Source organism: Sebastes umbrosus, chromosome 16, assembly GCF_015220745.1.
Source record: "Sebastes umbrosus isolate fSebUmb1 chromosome 16, fSebUmb1.pri, whole genome shotgun sequence".
Lineage (NCBI taxonomy): Eukaryota > Metazoa > Chordata > Actinopteri > Perciformes > Sebastidae > Sebastes > Sebastes umbrosus.
Window position 1 is genome coordinate 7,363,836 of NC_051284.1, and position 17,298 is coordinate 7,381,133.

The following is a 17,298-nucleotide window of genomic DNA, read 5'->3' on the forward strand; positions in this document are numbered from 1 at the left end:
AAGTAAGGCAATATATTGCGATCTTTTTAAATCTAATTTTAGGAAAACTGTATAAAGAACACACCACTATATGCATAAAATCTGAGTAAACAAAAGTTGACTTTTTTGCATTTATCTCAGTCCATGTAACATCCAACATCATAGCAGAGAGGACACATACACTGAGAGGGTGCATCTCTTTGCAAATGTAATTAAGTGTTGACTGAGCTAATCTTTGCATGTAAATTATTAATTAAAAATTTCTACAGTGTTTTTGAGAATCGATACAGTATCACAAGATATTATATACACGTATCGCGATTCGATATTTCTGATATTTTCTTAAACACCCCTAGTGTGGAAGTGACTGGGATTATTCTTTTATGTGTAAGGCAACATCAGGCTTGACTTATATTTTGCTTTTCTAACTTTGTAAAAACAAAATGTAACAAATAAATACATAGATATAAATTTACTGAATTGTTATTTATTGTTAAAATAATAAATTGTACACCAACAACGGCAGAAAAATCTTCAAAATTAACAGGAATTACAATTTAAGTGTAAAAGAAATTGGTCAAAACTCAAACAGGAATTCAAATTCCAGTATATAATGTAACATAGAACTGAACTGAATAGATCGGCCCCATTGTCAACGATATCCAATCCAGGTATTTGAGTTAGTATCGGCCCGATATCTGATCCAGTATTAGTGGATCCCTAACTAAGTCCTCTCCTTTCTCAAATATTTCCATCCTGCCTCCACTGTAGATTCTTTGTAAAACAAAGATGTTATTGAATCAGCCTTTACTGTTGCTTGTTCATCCGTCATAAAGCAGGAATGCCCCAAATAATCATAAAAGATGCCAGATATGACAGGAAGGAAGTTGGAAGACATGACACACTAATAGACTTCCATATTAACTTTACAGGCGCACTGGGCAACTTCGCATGTTGGCAGTAAAAACTAGGCGTGAAGTAACTTCAGCACACAGTGAGTTCATGTCTATCAACCAGGCCGGTCTACGATGTTTTATACCGAGAGGATGAGAGAGAGAAAAAAGATTTCTCTGGAGAGCGTGCACTCACTGCTGGAGGCAGGACTGAGCAAGTATTGATTCGTGATTTCCTGTGGGTGGGAAAAGTGACCTGTGTCTGAAACCAGAATTTAATTTGGGAAAATAAAGTGAAACTACAAGGTCTCAGTGGAGATGGGTGTGGTGTATTTTCACAATAAAATACCTTTTGCAGCTCTGAAAAAAAAAATAGAGAAAAGACAGAAATGACTTGAATAGAGTTGTTAAAGTTAACGCGATAATAACGTTAACGTAAATTTGTATTAATGCCACTAATTTCTTTACCACATTAATGCAACTTGCAATTTTTAGGTTGTAGTGGGCTCAGTTTTAAAGCTGGAGTGAAAACACTGGCATCATATGAAACTATAAAACCTAAGGAATGCACTGGTACCAACCATGTCATACTACAAAGGAGGCTAAATAACGCTCCAAACGTATGCTAAATTTTGGTGAGGAAAAACTGGCATGGCCAGTGGGTCCCTTGAACTTTGACCTCAAGATATGTAAATGAAAATGTGTTCTATGGGGACCCACGAGTCTCCCCTTTACAGACATGCCTGATTTATGCTAATCACATGCAGTTTTGGGGCAAGTCATAGTCAAGTCAGCACACTGACACACTGACAGCTGTTGTTGCCTGTTGGGCTGCAGTTTGATGTGACATGAGACATGTTATGGTTTGAGCATATTTTTTTATGCTAAATGCAGTACCTGTGAGGGTTTCTGGACAATGTCTGTCATTGTTTTGTCTTGTGAATTGATTTCCAATAATAAATATATACATACATTTGCATAAAGCAGCATATTTGCCCACTCCCATGTTGATTGTATTAGGTACATTTTGAACAGATAAAAAATGTGCGATTAATTTGCGATTAACTATGAACAATAATGCAATTAATCGCGATTAACTCGATTGACATTTTTTCACAATAAAATACCTTATGCAGCTCTAAAAAAACAAAAAGAAAAGAAAGAGATGCCATGAAGCAAGGCCTGGTGGACACGCAGAAGGAGCCTGTCTGAGTCCGCAGCCTGCAGACAACAGGTTGGTCCACTGACTCAATCACTTGATACAAATTCAATTAACAGAGAACCAACACAAAGCCCAGTTTGGATATTGCTTACAGGGGTATTATAGTAAGGGAGATACAAGTGGGAATGAGCCCACACACACACACAGACACACACACACACACACACACACACACTTGTTTAGACTGAGGCAGAAGTATCTTTTTGCATATTTGAGACACTGTGTCACAGTATAGGAGTGACAGAGGCAGATTTTCTCCTGCTTCATCAGCACATTCACTCTGTTTCTAAGCATTTTAGAGAGAAATTCATGATGTGATGTATTTTTATCTCAGAGTAGTAGCGCTTCTCTCGGATCAGTTTTGCTTTGTTCATACGGAGCATATATCATTCCTGCTATTCTGTGCAGAAGTGACACACTTAATATACAGACTTGGGCTAAATGCTGGGGAGGGATTGTTAATGAAGAACGACAGGAGTTATTGATCTGCCTGTTATGAAATACCACTGTGGTGGGGTGGTCAATGGGCAGACGTGGCACTAAGGTGCAGGGCACGGCTCAAGTCAATCACAGGTGAAGTAGAGGTACCATGTTGGTGTGACGAGAAACACCATGCGGGCAACCATCTGCAAGAACGCTTCAGTGCTATGCACGCAAACATGTGGGTGTGTGAACATGTGGAAGTCTCAGCGTCAACATCCAACAATGAAAGGATTTGCAGCATTTATTTACAATAATTAAAGTCTAATCCAAAACCCTTGCGATCTCATCTTTTTTTGGCACAGAGTTTTTAAAAAAAAATGCCGGTTAAAGCAGTGAAGGCTGTTAATGAGGACAGCTCATGTTTGCTCATGTAACAGCGCTTGTGCTTGAACAATGCTGAGTGACAGCAGTGCTCACTCTGCCTGAAGGTTGCTGGAAGTCAGATTTAGTACCACGTCCTGAGCAGAGCTAAAGTTAGGTCCTGACAGCTATATACACAGTCGTGTTTTCACCCCTGGAGACACCCCGTTGTTTCCATGGCACCACCTTAAAGGTGCTCAATACGATATTCAGAGCATATCTATTGTCTCCACACGGCTCTCAACATAACGACTGCTGTGCCAGCGGCTCACTGCCAAGCCCCCAGGAAGAGCGCCGGTCGTTGATACCAATTTGTGTAGTGGCCAAACGGTGGTACTACATCTTCCGTGTCCATCACGTGATGCCATTGGGCCCAAAAATACTTTTTCCCATTGACTTACATTAGGAAAGAGACGTCTGTAACTCAGCCCTCGCTAGTTACAGATGTAGGTGCAGGTGCATTAGGGCGTTTTCCAGCCTTACACACATTGCATTCCTGTCCCACACAATTCTTAAAATAATTAATTAGTTAAAGAAAATGTCTTATATCTAAAATTAGAAGTAGACAATTCTCTACTAGTTCACTAATATGCGCACTATTGCGTTCATGGGTGACAGCATCAATTCTTAACATTAACCAAAAAGTAACTCTAAAAGTACAAACACTGGCAAGCACAACTGTAGCAATTAACACAACTGCAAGGATGAAACCTTGAGAAGAAAATCCTCCTTTTGAACAAATGAGTCGGAGCATAACCCAACCTGAATGTACTCCCGAGGAGAAACGGATGTAGCTGTAAAATAACCACATCACGAGAGACAAAAACACAGCACCTCTCTGTGTCTCCCGTTCCTTCCTACCATCCTGTCCTCTGTGTCACCCTACTACTTTGAGAAAGTGGGAGTGATATTAAGAGCGGAATCTAATCCCGGTTGGCGGCTCATCAAAGCAGCGGCACCAACTTTGGCTCTGGTGAGCTGGGGAGGAAGAGGCGTCGGAGGCACAGAGGCAGCCACAGATGTCTATATGTCACATCTATAGCCTTTTTTATCAGCTTTTATTTGTCCCAAAGTCTTCTAAGAGCCTCGAAACAGAACAGAGGTCAACTGGAAGCATAGTTTCAAGATGCCAAATTAAGATTGTTATGTTTCAAGTTAGAAAAGTTACAAAAAGCAACATTTGCTAAAATGCATGGGCCTGGGATGGTGACTTCAGTTGGTCCGTCCATCTGTCCTAATTATGTTGTTGACCTTTTAACCCTGACCTTTTTGTTTACTGCCACCATCAAGTCAAAATATCCCCTTGAGCAAAATTTTGGTCCATGGGTTATCTCAAAAACCAAAAGGCAGGAGCTCCATAAGGTTTGTTGTTGGTATACAGTATGTGGTCCCCAGATAATGAATATGAATCTAAATGTTTTAATATAAACTTTTCTCTATGGAACCATCATCAGATCAATATGTCCACCAATAAATATACAAATCTAATAGAGACATAAATTGCCTTAACGCTTACTTAGCTCATTCATGCCGCCAAAAAAACAAAGCCTTCCCAGTTTTGACACTCTCCTCTATGAGCTTTCCACTAGTGCTGCCATCAAACTAAAATATCAATCTATGAAATGTATGGAGCACTTCTTATTCTCTAAGGGGATATACCCTTTAAATATCAATGAGACTGTGGTCTTTCCTCTCACATCAACCGTGAAATAAATGTTATAAACGGTCTTTAACCCCGCTGATGAGAAGGCTCCAAGAATAGCAAAATCATCACTGTATTGGTTCATCCACACTGTACTGTGGGGTGTAATGAATATTGCAGCCTTTAGGGGCCGTAGCAGGCTTCACACGTGTATTCTTGATTTGACAACACAGCAATAGCAATGGAAGCAAATTGATTGAATAAACTAGAAAAGTGCACTCAGTGGAGTGCAAATCTCTGGCCAGGTGTGTCTGCGACGGCCACTGCTGTAATGTTTGGTTGGATGCATACAAACCACAGTTGTCTCCCCCCCCCCGTCTAGACCTCAAGGTGTATCAGACGCGTTTTTCACTCGCACGTAGATACGCTCTCATTTTAATCTACGCAACTGTCTGTACCGGTGTTGTGTTGAATACTGTTTCCCCGTCGACATGTTTCCCGCTAGCAAAGCCTGAACCTACCCTTATCCCTAACCCTAACCACAGAGGAGAGGGGGCGCTATCATTTTAACAGGAGGGAAGCACTATTCGACTAATAAAAACAAAGTTATTAATATTATATAAGAAAGATGTTAATAGAAATAAAGAACAGAATATCATTTTTGAGCATGGGTGGGATACTTTGAGTCAGGGTGGGGATTGGAGTTAAACAAAATTAATAAATAAATAATGTCGATAAAGGTCAACTAAAGGGATGTAAATATGTCCTTTTTTTGTCCGTATAATAGAATAGATAATTGTGTAAGCGGATGTGTCTAAGTGGATATGTATATGAATGCGCGTGTAGATATAGACATATGTATATACTGTATGTATACATATCAATATATGAGGTTGGTTGTATGAATATGAATATGAATATGAATATGAATATGTATGTATATGAATATGAACTTATCTCTTGACACTGCACTATTACAAAGGGTAGTACTTTTCTTTTTTTATGTTTCTTTTTTTGTTTATATATGTTGTTGCTGCTGTCTGTATATCCCTTTCTAAGTATGTGAAGTATTCCTTTAACCTTAAAGAAAAAAAAAAGAAAAAAAAAAAGAATTATATAATATTCCATTTCTGCTAATAGATCCCCCGAAATGCTACACACTTTTCCTCTATCCTTAATCTGTATATTTCCCAAAGGAAAAAACTAATAAATCATCAAGTGGTGAAAATGAAATGAAAATTAATAACCTAGTCTAATAGAAGCTTAATTATCCTTTTGGTCGGTGAAGGCATAGCTAGAGACCCTCCAAGCAGCACCATCTGTAGTTGATACTATGTCACAGAGGTTTTGAGTCAACGCTGCTGCTGTTGAACTGTATCTCAATATGATGAAAGGTGTTTTCTAACATTTTAACCACCCCCATCATGTCATTATTTGATGGCACTAGCTTGGTACTACTTATAAGCTGGCATCTTGGTCTGGCATCTCTTTATGATTATTGTGTACAATTAAGGCTATTTGTGCGTTTAAATTGCTCTACCTCTGCTGATGCATGTGTTGTGCACCGTAGGTTAGACCTCTGATATGATGATGATTTTTTGGTGTGTTTGTGTACACCGTCATGAAGAAGAAACCATCCGCAGAAAAATACCCAGTTTGTCCTCGTTACCATCGGCCAGAAAAACACAGTTAAAGGCAAGATGGTGGTTTTACAGAGCCTTTTGCAGGATAGGTATAGTGATGCACTCATGACACTTTCACGACAAATTCACAATGTGGCACTTGTCTACCACATATTGAGCAGCGGATAACGATAAAAATAAAACCTTCACAGTGTTCCCCCTTGTTTCCCTCCAGTAAGACCCTGTCGTGGCCAGTACGGCTTGTGGTAATGATGATGGCGGGAATTGGATACCCTGCGGGTAGAAACCAGAGCAGGTCACTGTACACCGTGATAAAATTCCCGAATCCACACGCCAAGTTTCCCTTTGCCTCCTCCTCCTCCTCCTTCACTTTTCCACTCCCCTGCTCCCTCTCTCCTCCTCTGCCTCTCCCTCTCCTCTGCTTTCATTCCCCTCTACTTTCCTTGATATCGGATCCAGCAGAGACACTCAGGTTACAGTTTTTACAGCTTAGCCAGCCCAGAGCTGTATACATTCCTTTCTCCACTGTTTCTTACCCCACTCTCTCTCTCTCCAGCCTCTCATATCCCCTCCATGCCCACTCCTCCTTGTCCTTGATTACTCACCGGGGCTTATTTTACCGTGGCACACATTAAGCAGCCAGATGAAGGAAAACACTGTCAGACTGTTTGGTTTTGCAGAGTATGATCCCTCACAAGGGCACATTGTGTGTCTGTCTGTGTGTGCGTGTGTGCGTGTGTGCATGTGTGTGTGTGTGTGTGTGTGTGTGTTTTGGTCTGACATATTGAAGATGAGAGAGGGGAACAAACTGGGTCCTTTTGTTCTGAACACTTATAGAAGAATCTGTGACTTTTCGACAGGAAAACAGTATGTTAAACTTCACTTACTGGTTTCACTGTTCGTTATCGTGCAGCCATGGCATAGCGTTAATGAGCTGCAGCTCGTAATGCTGGGTTCAGGTTTACAGTCTGACCCTAGTTGTAATGCTCTCCTAACCAACCGGTGACCTCACATCATAATCTGATTCATCCATATTTGTTTAACATCATTCAACTCCCGTAATGTCACAATAACAATGAAGACATTGAAAGAGAGCGGCTGCAGCTATTTCCCTGCTATCTGTGGATCAGTGTTTTCCTAAATTAAATCTGGAGCTGGTGTCTGTGAATGTCTGTGTGTGCAATAGGAGATGAAATTCAAGGTTGCATAATGAGCTACAATCGAACTTGTTTAGCCTTTTGAAAGTGTTTTGACACCTTAACCACATCTGCTGCTCCGTTCAGTAGCTTCCCCGGGTATTGACGGAGATACTGGAGTCGTCATGGGAGAGTGGTGTTTTTCCCCTATACGCACCGACAACACAACAGCTGTATGTTGTGCTGACTAGGGGTTGTGTATTGGCAAGATTCCGGCGATACGATACGTATCATGATGCAGGGGTTACGATTCAATATATTGTGATATATTGCGATTCTGTAAGCAAGGGGATATATTGCTATTTTTCTAATTTAATTTTAGGAAAACTGTCATCGTATAAGGAACACACCACCATATGCATAAAATCTGAGTAAATAAAGTTACTTTTTTAATACAATCAAAACAGTGGGATCTGCATTTATCACAGTCCCTAGCATCCAGCATCATAGCACTACTTTGAGAGGGCACATGATGGAGCATCTCTTTGCAAATTAAATAAAGTATTGACTGAGTTCATCTTTGCATGTAAACTACTGATTAAAAATCAATAAAGGGTTTTTGAGAATCGATACACAATATTATGTCAATACACAATATTATGTTTTCACAAAACATAATATCATGATATTCGATATTTTCTATATTTTCTTACGCCCCCTAGTACTGACATATCTATAAATTCGCAAGCGACTGACATTTTTCATTTGCTCTTCGTATTCAAAACTCACAATTTGACTGATCGCCGTGCGTACAAATCAAATGACCAAATCAAGTCGTCAAATGAGATGTTTAAGTGACACATCTGCTCTGCGAAACATAGAGGTGTCAATTCACTGAACCCTGAATGATGACCCGTGTCACACACAGCATCTATCATCTTCTAAACAACAGCAAACCTGCAAATAAAACATCATCTCTGACTGGTGATTGACATCATATAATTAGATGGTCAATCTGATAAATTGTAAGAGGAGACATTTCATTTTTTTTTACACAGTTCAAATAGATTTATGGTAATATTTTTTCTCTCTGCTGTAATGATACAAATGACCAGATAAAACCCGGACAGACAGCACTTTATTGTGCCTAAATGATGCTCATAAAGATTTCATCCCTTCTAAATGCTCCACTGAGACTTCCTCAAGTGCTCCCCTGATAAGAAATAAGGAGATTTCTCCATGGAGAGACCCAGCCTGACACCACCATCACCACCACCACCTCCACCCTGCATCCATCCCTTCTGTCACAAGGACCAGAAAAGGAGGATGGGTTATTTCTCCTCAAACTGACTGACATGACCTTTTTTTTTTTAATTCTATCAAGAAAAAAGATCCAGTTCAACAAGCTCTTATTCTGTCATTGAAAGAAATTCTCTAGCCCTCAGATGCATTTTTAGGTGACAAGCAAGGACAACTCTGAATGCAGCTGCAAATAAGTGGAACACTCAAGGAAAATACCTAAAATACACTGCAAAAAAAAAAAAAAAAAGATTTTAATATTCTATATTATCATGCAATATTGTCCTCCTTATAGCTCTATGATAATCACCAACATCTATAGATTGTCATCATTTTTTTTCCTGTGTTACAGTACAGTAGCGGTGACACATGATCGCAGCTAGTATTTTTGGGGATAGGTCTAAATACAAAAAAAAGGCTTATTTATTCCAGGGTTGTTTCAGGACTCGCTCAAAGCCATGCTACCCCTTCGCATCTCCTCTAAAAAAAAAACATCATTTACCACAATTATCCCCAATGTGATCCCTTCCACCCAGAACACACAGCAGAGCACCGAGTGCATATGCGTCTCCAGCCAAATGTGTATACAAACAATGAAGAGATGGAGACAAAGCGGACACACACACACACACACACACACACACACACACACACACACAGCCTCTCTCTCTCACACACACACACACACACAGGCAAATGTCAGGAACACTTTCTCTCTCCACAATGAACCCGCACAGCTCAGGGCTCAAATAATCAAATCGAGCAATAAAGAGAAGAAAAAAAATAAATACAAACAACGTGTGGGTGAATATTTTGGATAGATATCCTTGCAGGCCGAGCACATCAGGAGGAGAGACAATGTGCTCTCTCTTGTCGAGTGCGTAAAGCTCACACACATCTGGACCACACGCCTCTGGGCAGCTGGGCATAAACACAAACACACACACTCAACACAAGAGAGAGGCAATACGTAAAAAGCATCAGCATTGATTTAGACTAATTATGCACACTGGCTGCCTCTCCGTTAGAGAACCAGTATTAATAGTAATAGTATATAGAGGCACACTGTTGACGCCTTCACTGACGCACTGGATTTTCCAATTACTCTGGGCAAAAAGCAAAGGCAGGGCAACACCAGAAGAAAAAAAAAGGCGAGAATTATGACATGTATTCCTCACTGGGTCCAAACTTACTACACTATAGCAGTGAATGGGTGCCGCATCCATTGTGCAAAGGCGGTCCACACTGTGAGGGTGCTGCTCTGGATGGCACAATCATGTGCATATGACAATAGAACTTGGGTAAAAAAAAAGGAAATGCAAAATCAAAGTTTGCCTATCATGCAGCCCATTGCACTGAAGTGTGTCGTCTATTTTGCTTCTCTACAGACATGCATGCACCCTCACAACCACTTCCACGCGTAATCACATGCAAACCAGGCGCACACACACACACACACAACCCCCTTTCTTTTTTATTATTATTATTATTACCTTCATCTCTTCATTTATTTCCCTTTTCACCGGGTGAGCTGGTTTTCGGCTTCTTTTATTTTCCGGAGGTCTGCCCTCTTTTTCCATCTCTGCCATGTTTCCTCTGAGATACTTCTGTCAATATTTGCGGTGAGGAGGGGTGAGAGAGAGAGAGAGAGAGAGAGGAGAGGAGAGAAAGAGAGAGAGAGGTTTACAGTCGCCAGACGGTAAGACGGGTCTTCTTGCAGCTTTTCTCCGGCGGCCCGTGTGACGCTGCTGGTGATGCCGCCGAGGGCTCTCTGCGCCCGGCTAAGTCAGCCATCTTTCTGCCCGGTTATCCTCCTCTCCACGGTCCGTGCGCCCAGTGGTGAGCCGCCTCTGCGAGTCAAAGGAGAGGTTGAGTGAGGGGAGAAAAAACCGAGACAGGGGGAGGGGCGTGAGCTGAAACATTATATATATATATATATATATATATATATATATATGTGACGCGTTGGTGATCAGAGGTAGGCTATTTCTTCCCGTGGAGTGCAATCAGAGCAGTCACATCCACTTAACGCTGCTCCACTCCACTTCATGGTGACACAGTCTGCCAGCAGCAGCAGCAAACAGGTGCCCACACACACACACTAGTCAGAGCCAGTCCCACATTGTTCTTCAGGGGGAGTCTCTCTTGGTGCTGTCATCATGGTCTTTCTATCAGTTGAAGACTTCACTTGCTTCAGGTGTCATTTAAAGGGACAATTTGTAACTTTCAGAATTGCTTGTTGACAGCGACACCTGTGGCCGTTAAGTCAACGAAAGTCAGCGTCGGGCTCGCGCTAAAACCACAGTATCACTCTATATTTCACCTGCTTGGCAGTAATGTTATAGCTGACCAGACGGAGGTCTCTCCGTGAATCACTGCTGATTCTAGTGTTGGCTTTTCCTGCTTCAGCCGAAGGGGCTGAAGCAGGAAAAGCGGGTCGGTGCCGGGGCTGAAGCAGGAAGAGAAATGTTATTGTTTCCGACCGTGGCCGGAGGGAGACACCGGCACCCGGTCGGAGACGATAACGTTTCTCGCTGCGGAGCCCCGTCACTTCACAAGACACGGGAAACCTCTGTTGGTCTGGAGGAGCTGCAGCATTTATTTCTGCACAAACGTCCACTGTACATTCACTAGATATTCTCAGAGCTAAACTAACTCTTCTGCAGTGTGGATCGTGCACGCGAGCGCGCATATGCGAGCGATATGCGAGCGTGCAAATGCGAGCGTGCATGGGATCCCGACCCGGTAGATTTATACGTGTAAAAAGTTACAAACAGTCCCTTTAACACCACAAACTCAAGTCAAGAGTTCTGCTCTCATTAAGAGCAACTGTGCAGGTGGAGTGGGTATGGAGTGTTATGCTCTTAGACACATCAGTATAGGTCAGTGTTGGATGTTGCAGGGATTTAAACGAGAAAAATTATAGTGGAATGTTCAGGAGCATCTGGAGCAGGTGCATGCATGATGTTGGCAGCTGAGAAAAAGTAAATTGTGTACATGCAATCAGAATAGGAGTGCAGCCTAAAACAGATCCGTCATCATAGTGAGAGCGAAGGTTCAACGCTCGAGGCCAAAGGAAACTTTTTACATCTGTCGATTTTGTAATGTCTGAACTATCATGCTTACTCTTCTCATACCGGCTGTGCTGCAGATCCTCTTTTCACCCTATGTCTGAAACACTCTGTTTGATCTCCTGCCTCCTTCATCCCTCCCAAAAAGCTCAGTCTGCTCTGATTGGTCAGCTGGCCCTCTGTTGTGATTGGTCAACCGAACCAAACTCTTCGGACTCCACTCCAGCTCCGCTCTACGTGTCCACAGCAGACTTTTTTTTATCATAAGGTCGCTTCCCAGCATTGGCCGCTTGATGGGCTGCCCAGCTTTCAAACCAGAACCAATATTATATTATGAGAATATTTCACCGAAATGTGTTTCTGAAAACATTTGAGGAATAAGCCTTGCAGTTGCTGAATCTGTCTTTATTTTGGATTGACAACAGTTAGTCTAAATGTTTCCAGAGGTGGCGAGTTGCGCCGGACGCCCCTGATTTGCATAAAGTAGCTTAGATCTCAACTTTATGCAAATGAGGAGCGGGCGATGTGACGGTCCGTTTCTCAAATCGCGCGGCCACGCTACCAGAATGCATTCCACGGCTGCATACATAGACAATGAATGGGAAGCGTGGAAAGGACGGAGGCTGTGGACATGTACCATAACTTGCTTTGTTTGAGGGCGTGCCAAACCAGCTGCTTGGCAGGCATTATGCAAATGTGCTACTTGGTGACATCACCACCTTACGCAACATATCCTCATACAAGGCAATTTCCGCTCCAGTCTTTTCAAAATAAACTTCTGTAGGTTTAGGCACCAAAACTACTTGGTTAGGTTCAGGAAAAAATTGTGGTTTGGGTAAAAAATAAGTCCGTAAGTGACATAACTTAAGTCAAGGCATATTGAAAGAGGCCGGGACACAGTCTTGAGCTATGGGGTATGACGCATGCACAGTGTAACTGGAGCTGCAGTTGTGCGTTGCTATTCAATTCAACTCACTTTTGGCGAGGGCATACCAGGTTTTACTGTTCATGTATTGAACCCCAATGATAAGACGCAATGATGACGTGTGACATCTCTTTTCACCCTACTTGACTTAAGTACAGAAGTTACGTGACTTGACTTCTGGTTTCACACGGGACGCGAAAGTCCAGTATTTTCTGACCCACCTATCCACCCCGACCTCCTCCCTATGTCGCGTTTCTCGCTCTTTATACTTTCCTAGTTCATAATTACGTGGATTGCATACAAACTGATTTTGTGGGATATCTACAAATTATAGTGCATTAATTATCGTATGTATAGCTATGAACGGTGTATGAGAACAGCCTGCGTTACGGAAGAAAAGGCAAGACTTGAAGCAAGGCATTTTCAGGCAGTTCAGGAGCAGTGTTTCTGTGGGAGAGAGTAACTCCCTTTGGCCTGGACTTTGGGCTTTGTAACTTTGCAGACCTTTTACATAGACAAAAAAAACTTCATCACACTAAAGGAAATGGAAAAAGCACAAACTCATAATAGGTCCTCTTTAAAATAAAGTTTCCATTTGGACTTCAGAGTGTTGCCTCTCCGTCAGGTTGTTCCCTCAGGTAACAACGTGCATGGCGCAACTAAGCCTACAGGTGTGTCAGTTTTCATTTTGGTACCGTGCTTGCATATGCTTTCAATATTTGTCCTAATCAGACAGGTTTGCAGGAATCCCATAGCTCAGTTATCGTTCTTGTAAGAGATCAAGAAAGATTGAGGACAAAGAGGCAATAGGCCAGATTCAAACCCAAGACATCACAGCCTTGAAGCAGTTTTGTTATTTGTTACTTTCAACATGTTCCCAAATAACTGGGAGCTCCAGAAGAAAAAAAAATATTTTATTAGTTTTTAAAGCACTGCATGGACTGACACCAGGTTACATCTCTGAACTGCTCATCTCCCATTCCACCTCCCGATCCCTCAGAAACTGTTAACCAATCACTGCTCTCCACTCCACGCGCCCAGTTAAAAGCATTTTCATTTGTTGGCACTCTTTTTTTTTTCTTTGTGCGTTTGTGCAAAACTGTTATGATTTCATCACAATGCTTTTATTCATTTACCTATATTCTCTCTTATTTATGTCTATGTTTTTATTCAGTCATTCCTGTGTTTTATTTCATTTCTTTGCATTTTGGAAAATTTTGGTCAACATTTTTTTTTTTTTTAAATGTGCTCTATAAATAAATGTGACTTGACTTTCAGTCTAAGGTTAATGGACAGAAATTGTAGTTGCACCATAACAGTCAGTCCTTTTTTCAACATTTATTCCAATAAATAATGTAGGTAATTTAGATATATACAGTACATAGGGTGCTTTTCATTATGCTAAACTGTCTCCTCGATTCCTTTCCTCGATTCCTTCCTTTGAGGAGTCAAGGCAACAGGCATTAAACAATATGAGACATTAAATGTGACGTCAGGCACAGCTGCAACAGCTGTGCATTGTTTTGTTATACCGCTGTATTTTATGATCTCTGTCAGATGAGTGTTCATGACAACTAATATATTTACTTTTCATTCAATTCACAACGTGGCACAATAACGTACAAATGTCTTACAGCCTTTATATAGCTTATTGTGTGACGCACTACAAATGTTTGTGTGAAAAGTACTATAGGCCTACTGTACAAATAAAGAGTGATATATATTATACACACACAAGTACACTCCTGTCTACCAATATGACAACACGAAATACAGCAAATTAGTGCTAAATGCAGGAGATTTGAGATGATATGAGATTATTCCAGCTGTGTGTCACGCCTCTTTTATACGTAACCGGTGCCAAAAAGAATTCCGCAAAGGATACACTGGTGTTTCCTCGCACTCAGCTCCTCCAGAAGTCTCCTCTCTCCTCGCTTCTCATTTCCTCATCTCTTCAAAGTGCATTAAATGATTGGAAGATCCTTCATGATGGCGGAGGTGCGCGATTTCCAGGTCATGGGAGGAGAGAGGATGCCAGGAAGCATAAATTAGTGTAATGAAAGGCACCCATAGTCTTTATTGTCCCAGGGGGAAATTTGTTTCCACAACCTGCACACGTGTCATATAGAAAACATATAGATGCATGCTGCAGACCTTTTTTCACAGCAGACACTTCAGAAAAGCACAGGTGTAACTGATAACATTTAAAATGACTGCATTTCATTTAGTTGAGCTGGTTTTCACGACACACTGGGACACTTAAAGCAGCAGTAGGTAGAATTGGAGCAATTATGATTAAAAAAAGTTATTTTTATAAAACGGTCACTATATCCTGACAGTAGTACATGAAATAGGTAATCTGAAAAAAATCATGTGCCAACCAGGCTGGAGTCTTGCCATCTCTGAGCAGCTTTCAATCACTCGCACGCTCCGATCAAACAGTCAAACTAGGCAGCGCCAATAGGAACGTTCTCTCTGTGAAATGACCTGTGATTGGCCAAAGTCTCACGTCACGGGCTAGATTGTTTAAAGCCTAAAAACGGAGCCATGAAGAGGTGCAGAAGTCTAGTTTTCTCTCAGAACATTTGAATTACAATATGCTGAAAGGTTATTATGGAATTTTTGCCCAATGATGCCAAAAATATTCTGCCTACTGCAGGTTTAATAGAACTGAGCCATCATTAACAAAATTTGTTGTTCGTCTGTGCTTTTCCTGTTGAGAAGTCACAGTGTCACACATGCACATATACATATGTCCCCATACGCATGCATTCAGATGTATGTTTTTGTACAGCTGTTTTATTCAGTTTACAGAGCTCATTAATAATGTTGAAATGACATGTTTTGACAATGTTGTGACAGTTTCACAGCATGATGTTTTACAGTGGGTTTCCTCAGCTAGGGGCCACTCTCTTAATGCAAAAATAGGGTCCTAACTGGCATTTGGAACAGATACAAATCCCTAAATTATGTTTTTTCTTTGGGCATGAACATACCTGTTTCATCTGTGTGCTGTGTCCTCCGACTTTAGCTGGAATTACAATGAGCTGGCAGGTGGAAAGCCACTCAGAGTGCCGGCTGGGGGGATGCTGCTCATGGCATTGTGACACCCATTTGAGCCGGAAAATCAGCGGAAACAGGAGCTGTGAACCGTGATGCAGGGTCAGGGTGAGACGACTTGTGTGTTACGGTGCTGCTCTTGCCATGGCTTGCAAACCAGCAGCTCACCTGCATCACAAGATTCCTTTTTTATCCTGTTCCTCCAGCTATACAGCAGTTTGGCTTTGCGTAATAATGCTTCTGATGATACACTGTGCACTAATGCAGGTGGAGGTTTGTGAATAAGAATATGTGAAGAAAATCACTTTATTTAAATGTGTTGATTGGGATTGCAACAAAGCGTGTGTGGATTTTGTGCATTTTTTTTTGCTAAATATTGTTGCAACATATATTTATTTCTAAAAACACAAAAAGTGGCTTTAGTTTTTTCCCCAGTTACGACTTTATAATGCTGAGAACGGATGGCTCAATAACAAGTTGAAATACAGTTTTTCTGTAGCATATACAGTAATACATGAATATCTGTATGTGTGTTTGTTTTCTAAGTCTATTCAGCAAAGAAGACTGCAGCATGTTATGTAAGTTGTCCTTGACAGATGGAGTAGGATTCAATGAAAGCATTGTTAAACCTAACGCTTCCGGGGCATTTCCCTATCATACTGCCGAACTGTCATATTGTCACAAGGGTTGTATTACATGAACAGAAACATTAGGGGGCTTTCACAATTTCAACACATTGGTTTGACCTCAGCATTGGAGTTACAAGAAGTCCAAATTTGTGGTTTGTTATATGACGTTGGACGTACTATAAACACATGACGAGATATGACAGAACTAAGACAGATTTTATCCAAAAAGTGTTTCCATATTGGTGTAAAGTCTCAGTAAGCACGTACTTGGTTTGCAGTAATCTGACCTAATATGAAACATGCACACAAAATGTTACTGATGGTTCACTGTCGATTAAATGAAGAACAAACAGAGTCATAGAGAGAAAAATATACTGTATATAGCGAGGCCACGTTATACTAATTTGTGCGCACGAGATATAATTCGTTACCTTCATTTAATTAAGTCGTTCCCACTTTTTGATTAATTTGTGGGCACAAATTAAATAATTAAATAATTCTGGCAGTGCACAAGGCCCTTGTCCTTGGTTGTAGAAAGCTATGGATAGACTCTTTAATTAAGCTTTACTTTAGCTCAGGGATTAGTTATCAAGACATGTTGACAACTTGCTTTGCAAGGGATTATTGTTAGTAAATGTGGATATTGAGAGTTTGTGAATTATATTGTCTGCAATATGCTGACTTTGAGGATGCTGTCGACTTTATAGTTGACAAATTGGAAGGCCATGGAAAACTTCATGGTTACCCGTGGATGTATGTTCTTGAAGCAGGTGCACTGCACTTCATACTTCGGGGAGAAAGGCTGGCTCCCTATAGCCTCCACTTATCTGGCCACGAAATACATCTAGCAGTCATGAATTACTAAATCGTGGCCTCAATTTATTTTTATTTATTCTCTCTCTGGCCACTCCCAGGCTCCATACAGAACAAAACATTAATGTTACATTAAGGGGTCT

The 17,298-nt window shown here is 41.1% G+C and overlaps 1 protein-coding gene across 4 annotated transcripts in view; it reads right to left on the reverse strand.

Moving 5' to 3' along the window:
* The window catches only part of sobpa (sine oculis binding protein homolog (Drosophila) a), a 56,019-nt gene extending 45,494 nt beyond the window's left edge, over window positions 1-10,525 (reverse strand). For all 4 annotated transcript variants that reach the window (XM_037746884.1, XM_037746882.1, XM_037746883.1 and 1 more), the window contains exon 1: window positions 10,151-10,525. In XM_037746884.1, the coding sequence (XP_037602812.1) occupies window positions 10,151-10,246 (96 nt within the window). In that variant the 5' untranslated portion in view covers window positions 10,247-10,525. The remainder of the gene's footprint in view (window positions 1-10,150) is intronic.
* Window positions 10,526-17,298: the final 6,773 nt, after the last annotated feature.